The following is a 7,510-nucleotide window of genomic DNA, read 5'->3' as shown; positions in this document are numbered from 1 at the left end:
GCTGAAAAGCTGAGGGACAGCGCCCAGGCCCAGAGTTCAGGCCCCACGACCGGACCCAAAAAAAAAAAAAAAATCTAACAATAAGGAATCAGGAGGGCTGGGAAGGTGGCTCAGTGGTAGAGCGCTTGCCTTGCATGCCTGAGGCCCTGGGTTCAATTCCTCAGCACCACAAAAGCAAAAAGAAAAAAGCCAGAAGTGGCACTGTGGCTCCAGTGGTAGAGCGCTAGCCTTGAGCTGAAAAGCTGAGGAACAGCACCCAGGCCCAGAGTTCAGGCCCCACGACCGGACCCCCCCCCAAAAAAAGTAAGGAAACATAGGGGAAACGATCTGGTAGTATACACTCCCTAATACCAGCTACTTGGGAGGCGTTGGGTAAGAGACAAGGCACTAGACAAAAAAGCAAAACACTATATGAAAAAGTAAACCAAGTGGTAGAATGGCTCAAGTGGTGGATGCCTAGTAATTTTGAGGCCCTAAGTTCAAATCCAAGCAAAGGAAAGGAGAGAGAGAAGGAGGGAAGTAGACTGGAAGGGAAGGAGAAGAGACAGGGAAGGAGAATGGAAAGGAAAAGAGAAGAAAAAGGATTATAGAGCTAATGCTTAGTTCAGTACTGGCAAGGCAAGACCAAACTGAGGGGAAGGAAAGAGAGAACAGAGAAAGGGAGGGAGGGATGAAGGGAGTCAGAAATAAGGGAAAGGATGAACAAACCAAAAGTATGCAATGTCGCAAAAGAAGAGAAGCATAGATATAGAGGAACATTCATAGAGAACAGAAGAAGGAAAGCGCAATATTTTCTTGAAAATTCATTGATATATTACATTCAGAAAAGCAAAATAAATAGTGTCAAGAGTTTTAACAAACTTCAAATTTGAGTCATCACTGCTAGCACACACCTATAATCCTGGCCATTCAGAAAGCTAACAACAAAGGATCATGATTCAAAGCCACCTCAGGCAAGACAAATACTCTAATCTAACTCAAACAGCAAAAAAGCCAGAAGTGGAGGGGTGGCTCAAAAGGTAGAATACCAGCCTGGGGGGTGGGGAGGGAGAAAGCTAAGCAAAACCCCTGAGTTCAGGCCTCAGTACAAGTACCAAACAACAACAAAAAATGTGCTTAAAATGTATCTTTAAAAAATTAAGGTTGGGCTGAGAAGGTGGCTCAGTGGTAGAGAGCTTGCCTTGCATGCATGAGGCCCTGGGTTCGATTCTCCAGCACCACACAAGCAAAAAGAAAAAAAACTGAAAGTGGTGCTGTGGCTCAAGTGGTAGAGCACTAGCCTTGAGCTGAAGAGCTGAGGGACAGCGCCCAGGCCAAGAGTTCAGGCATGTCCGGACCCAAAAATAAATAATAAAAAATTAAGGTAAAAGATTATAAAAAACTGAAGCAAGGTCAAACAAGGTCAAAACAAATCTGTAACTTGGATTTCCCAGTTTCTAGCCTTCTTAACCATTTTTTTAAACTTTTTTTGGGGGGATGGGGGTGGGGGGGAGGGTCGTTGAACTTTGGGCCTGGAAGCTATTCCTGTGCTCTAGCCACAGTGCCACTTCTGATTTTCTGGTGATTAATTGGAGGTAAGAGTCTGAGACTTTCCTTGTTGGGCTGGCTTTGAACTGTGATCCTCAGATCTCAGCCACCTAAGTAAGTAGGATTACAAGCATGAGCCACCAGCGCCTGGAAGTTCTAAACTTTTATATGATACTTTTCTCTCCCTCCTTGAGCCTGCTGTATCATTTATAAGAGATTGGACTAGCCAAAGGCTGCTAAATACCACTCTGTAAACTAGCCATATCAAAATTACCTGAGGAGCTTTTCTTAAAAAAAAAATCACAATTTCAAGCAAATTAGGAGCTAACAGCTTTGGGGCTGGGAATGTGGCTTAGTGGTAGAGTGCTTGCCTAGCATGCACAAAGTCCTGGGTTCAATTCCTCACTACCACATAAACAGAAAAGGCCGGAGGCATCACTGTAGCTCAAGTGGTAGTGGGCTAGCTTTGAGCAAAAGAAGCTCAGGGACAGTGCTCAGGCCCTGAGTTCAAGCCCCAGGACTGGCCAAAAAAAAAAGAGTAACAGCTTTATCTCTGAAGAAAGCCTAACTACTCTACAGCTATCCTTACTTCCTAGAAAAAAAGACACAGGCCTGTGGCTAGCTGAGTTGGGTCAGGCTCATGGTCATGGAAATACCCCGATCAAAAAAGTAAATAATGTCCAAAAGAGTCCTCACTCCAGCAAACCAGGTATATATCGGTCTATCAGATTTTGTCCAAGAATTGATGATGACTAGCATTGGATTTTTATTATACTTCACATGTTACTACAACTATTTATGAACTTATTATGTGGGAGGCACTGAGCTAAATGCCTTAATAGCATATACTCCGCATGATGACTCCATGAGTTAGGTCTCAATTCAGTCTCCTTTTAACAAATGAGTATAACAAGACACAAAAAGGTTAAGCCATTTGCCCAGTTTGTATAGCTATTAACTAGAACTGTCTGTAGACCCCAACAGACAGAGTCTATTCATCTCCTTAACTATCTGGCTACAAGGTCTTTTTAAGGTTAAATGGGATAGGAAGGATAAGATTTTTGCCTTGAAACTTGCAATAAAAATGCTGGGGTGGGAGGGGGTTCAGGAGGGAAAAAAGTGGAAGAAAACAAAGGAAGAGGTGACAACTGTTCAAACAGAAATGTACCCATTATCTGACCTATGTAACTGTAATCCCTCTGTATATCGCTTTTGCAATTTAAAAAAAATTAAAGAACAAATTCTGAAATTCTACAGATGCTGGTGGCTTATGTCTGTAATCTTATCTACTCAGGAGGCTGAGATCTAAGGTTGGAAGCTAGCCCTAGTAAAAAAAAGGTAAGAGACTCTTATCTTCAATTAACCACCAAAAATGATAGGAGTGAAGCTGTGGTTCAAGTGCTACATCCTCCACCTTGAGGGAGAAACTAAGGAATAGTACTCAGGCCCTGAATTCAAGCCCAAGTCAAGCACCAAAATAATTAATTAAAAATAAATAAACTTGGGCTGGGAAGGTGGCTCAGTGGTAGAGCACTTGCCTTGCATGCATGAGGCCCTGGGTCCGATTCCTCAGCGCCACATAAGCAGAAAGAAAAAAAAAAAAGCCAGAAGTGGCGTTGTGGCTCAGGTGGTAGAGCACTAGCCTTGAGCTGAAGAGCTGGGGGACAGCGCCCAGGCCCAGAGTTCAGGCCCACAACTGGACCCAAAATAAACAAACAAACAAACAAACAAACTTCAATCTGGGCTGGTAGCTCACTCACATCTACGATCCTAGCTACTCAGGAGACTGAGATTTCAGGATCACAGTTCAAAGCCAGCCCAGGCAAAAAAGTCTGTGAGACTCTTATCTCTAATAAACTACACAGAAAAAGCCAAAAATGCCATTGTGGAAGCTCAGGGACAACACCCAGGCCCTAAATTCAAGCCCCAGAATCCAGACCTGATTAATTAATTAGTTAATTAATTAAACAAACAAGCATCCTATACTTCACAGAGATTACAAAAAAGGAGCCCTTTGGTTCCACAGTTTATCTCTAAACACTTTCAGATGCAGATGATCTTTCTGGTCCCAGAGAGGAAATTACAATGATATAGGAAATAAAAAGCTAGGCACGACAGCTAACACACCAGACTAAAACCACCCTTCCTTGTGTCCAGAACAAAACACTTCAGTATTTGGCAGCACCAAGTACCTAGGCAACATCAGAAATAGAGCTTGGCTCCTCTTCTCTAGATTTCTTCTGACCATCAAACCACCAGCAATTCCTATGCTTGGAGAGATCTCTCTAATCTGAGTCAAAATTTTGTTCTCCAAAGTCTAAAACTTCGACTCCAAAGTATGAAGTCAAAAGATACTGAATTATTAATCCACTGGTTCCCAAACTTAGATGTCACAGACCAATAGACATACCAAAACAGAAGATTAGAAGTTGAATGTTATCCATTTTTATTTTGCTAAGGATATCTAAAAACTACCATCTAATAACAATGTTTTCCTACAATAAAGGCTATTTTACATTATTTTTAAGTAGGAAGGCCAATTTTAGGTAAATAACAATTGTTTAAGCGATTATGATAAGTTTTATGAAGTTTTATGATGTTTTATAAGTTTTGTGAAAACACACATTTCTATTATTTTTTGCTTCTTTGAGAAGATGGATGAATTGATGCCTCAAGCCAGAACCAATGAACGTGTACAGCCTAGGCAGTATACTACAATTTACCAACCAGAAAATCTATTGCCAAAAAGATTTAAATTATTTGCTCAATGTTGCAGAACATTATTTAAATGAATCTTCCTCTCCTATCAAGGAAGATTTAAGGACTCTTCCCCAAACCTCTAACTCTTCAGTAGGTGCCTGTCTTAAGACTGTCTTCAAATCTTTTTTCTTTTCACCACAACTGACAGAAGAAAAACAAACAAACAAACAAACAAAAATTAGCAACAGGCCCCAAAGAGGAAACCTAGGCCATGACTCCTCCCTTCCACCCCAAGCACCCAACCCAGCCTGCTCAGAGACTCTAGCTAACCAACCAACTTCTGCTAAAAATACATTCTAACTTTCAACACTATACAACATAACTTAAAAGTAGCTTCCTGACACAAGCAGAAGCATGAGCATGAATTCAGTTTCTATAAAAATAACTCCCACACCCAAAGCTTGGGCTCTTAACTGGCAGTCACTACATGAGAAAGAAGTTCCCCAGGAAGTGAGGAACCCTGGTCCATTCCACACCACATTTTAACAAGCTCACATGTTGTAATGCCTGCGGGGCTTCAAAGGCTGTACATTCCTATGAGTCAAAAACAAAACAAAGCAAGGGCTATTTAGGCTTCTCAGGCCCAGACAAGGGAAAACCTTCACATACTAACCCATGCAGCACATGCGGCAAACCAGGTGAGCGTTGAATTCCTGTTCATCTTTGTAACAGGGCCACATGGCTCCCGGAGTCTGCTGGCCCCACCTAAAAGGAAGGGGGTCCCAAAGAGCCTCTAGACAGTGGCTGAAACTCTGCAGCTTCTCAAAGAGTCTATAAGTTGATCAGAGACACGGCGAAGGGCCGTGAGCGAAGAACAGAGAGCAGAATAGAGAAGTGGCTCCACCCACAACTTCCTACTGATCTCTTTCCCTTGAGGTCAGAGAGCAAGCTCCTCCCTCGAGCACTTTCAAAAATTAGGTACAGGTCTTCAGGCAGAGAGCACACCATTCAAAAATGGCAGCAACTTAACCTTCCAGATCAGCAGAGATGGGAGCTTCACATGCAAAACTCCAGTCAAGGTTCTGGGCAGACAGACGCTGGTTTGGGGGTTATTCTCCATTTGTAGAACAGGCACTTGTAAACTGGTCAATCTTAAATAGTTGTAAAAAAGCTGGTGAACTAAAAAGCTTTACTGCCAAGTCAAGAAACAGTGCATCCATTGCCCAACAACCTGTTCCTCAGGCTTGCCTCTTCTCAGGCAGATGTACATCTAAAGTGTTAGCCAACTGAGGTCTGGTGATGGCAGAAACTACTAGGAAGTGAGTTCCCATGCTGTCCACTGACAAGACATTCCTAGATTCCCCACATGTACAGTTTCCCAAAGAGTCACAATTTCTCTCCAAAGGTTCTATCTACTCTACAAAGCAGCCCAGCCCCAGCCAGCCTCACACACAGATTAATTCAGCAGATTTCATCAGCGTCAGAAATACTGTTTGCTTGCTGCTCCATTCTTTCTCCTTATCAGTCAGAAATGACATCTCAAAACCTCCTTCCCTTTCCCAGACCCTCCCATTTTGTCTTTACAGTCAGTACACTTAGCTGTGTCCGAAATCCCTTTATCCTTCAGTGGAAGACTGCTTGTTTGTCCAACTTGTTTTCCGAGTCTTGGCTAATTGTACCAGACACTGGAATGTTGAAGAAACACAATGAACGGCTTTTTCCATTCAAAAGGCCCAACCTATCTATCGCCTCTTCACAATTCTGACCCAAACAGGGGATAGAAAAGCAGAGTCTCTGTGGATGTCAGGATACATGCTCCTGTCCTGCTCCTCACCAAGAAACAAGCCCTGCTGATAAGGGCCTAATCACTGGCCCTTTGCCCTAGCTCCCTAAATAGAATGACTTCTTTAGGCTAATACTGATGTCAATCCTGTTCCTGAAAGGGGGGTAGGGTGGGAGGAGGGGAGAGAAGCAACCAGAAAAGCAAGGTTAAGGGATTAGCCAAAAGACTACAAGAGAAAAAAATGTAAACAAGAGCTTGTCTACCTGGACACTCAGTTTAAACAAACTCTGTGACCTCCTCAGTCACCTGACAACTTCTTTCACTCCCACTGGGCATCCCTCCTGCCTACTAACTGCTAATAATCCGGTTCTTGCTTACTAAGAAGTAAGCCTCACAGCTCACTTTTTCTATCTTCGAATAAGCTCTTGCTTACCCTAGTAAGCAGTGATAGTGGTCCACAGTGAGTCTACCTCATCAGACACTCCCTTAGCCTTGGAGAGGAATGGTCTTCTCCAACTAGAAGATACCTTTCCCGAGAATGCATAAGAAATAGAAAAAAGGACATTTCTGAATTCATACTTAGTAACCTTTTTCCTTTGCCTGACTGAGTTTTCCAGAGTTTAAGAATTTTTTTTTATCCATATCTCTATTTTTCCTGTTTTTGGTGGGTCGTGGGGCTTGAACTCTGGGTCTGGCCACTGTCCCTTAGCTCTTCAAGGTGAGTGCTTTACCACTTGAACCACAGTACCACATCCGGTTTTCTGGTGATTTATTGGAGATTAAGTCTCATGGACTTTTCTGCCCAGGCTGGCTTTTAACATGATCCTCATATCTCATCCTCCTGAGTAGCTAGGTATGAGCCAATGGCACCAGGCTCCATATCTCAATTTGTAACATAGTATAATCTAAGTAAAAATCAACTGAGCATCTACTGTTAACAATTCATAGATAATATGCTAAGAGCTTTAAGTACAATTTTATCTAATCTCAACAATTCTCTAAAAAAGATATTTTCCTTTCTAGCAATAAAATACACTATAAAATAAAAGGTTAAGCAATTTGATCGATTACATATTTATCTATCCAGTTCCAAAGCCGGATATTGCCTCTGACTAAGACCTAAATCTGAATAACCAATCTGGCAATAGGACACTGTAGCTCTTCCCTAGAATATTCTTGGGCAGATTAGAGAAATAAAATTTCCCAACTATGGCTGACTAGAGATTTAGAGCATATCCCTTCCAATGAATACATGAAACAACTTCTAGAAATGAAATAAATTTGCAGTTTCTAAAAATCTATAAAATCATTCCTCATCCACTTTAGGATAGTGAATCAAATATTGCCATCCTACTTCTCTGGCAGCCAAGCAGAATCTACTTCCCCAGAAGCTACTGAAGATTCAGACAAGGCCTTTCCTTCTATTCTCAGTAGGTCCTGGTTTCAAAAAGGAAGCTGCTACTGACAGAAGAACAATCCGTTCTTAATTTTCCAGAAGAA

At 42.1% G+C, this 7,510-nt stretch overlaps 1 protein-coding gene across 1 annotated transcript in view; it reads right to left on the bottom strand.

Annotated features, from left to right (window-relative positions):
* Positions 1–5,069, bottom strand: part of LOC105986090 (microtubule-actin cross-linking factor 1-like) — a 52,237-nt gene extending 47,168 nt beyond the window's left edge. Inside the window, exon 1 of the mRNA XM_013016846.1 lies at positions 4,901–5,069. Coding sequence (XP_012872300.1) covers positions 4,901–4,967 — 67 coding nt within the window. The 5' untranslated portion in view covers positions 4,968–5,069. The remainder of the gene's footprint in view (positions 1–4,900) is intronic.
* Positions 5,070–7,510: the final 2,441 nt, after the last annotated feature.

This window comes from Dipodomys ordii, unplaced genomic scaffold, assembly GCF_000151885.1.
Source record: "Dipodomys ordii isolate 6190 unplaced genomic scaffold, Dord_2.0 Scaffold33, whole genome shotgun sequence".
Taxonomy (NCBI): Eukaryota; Metazoa; Chordata; class Mammalia; order Rodentia; family Heteromyidae; genus Dipodomys; species Dipodomys ordii.
This window is presented reverse-complemented; position numbering and strand designations above follow the sequence as displayed.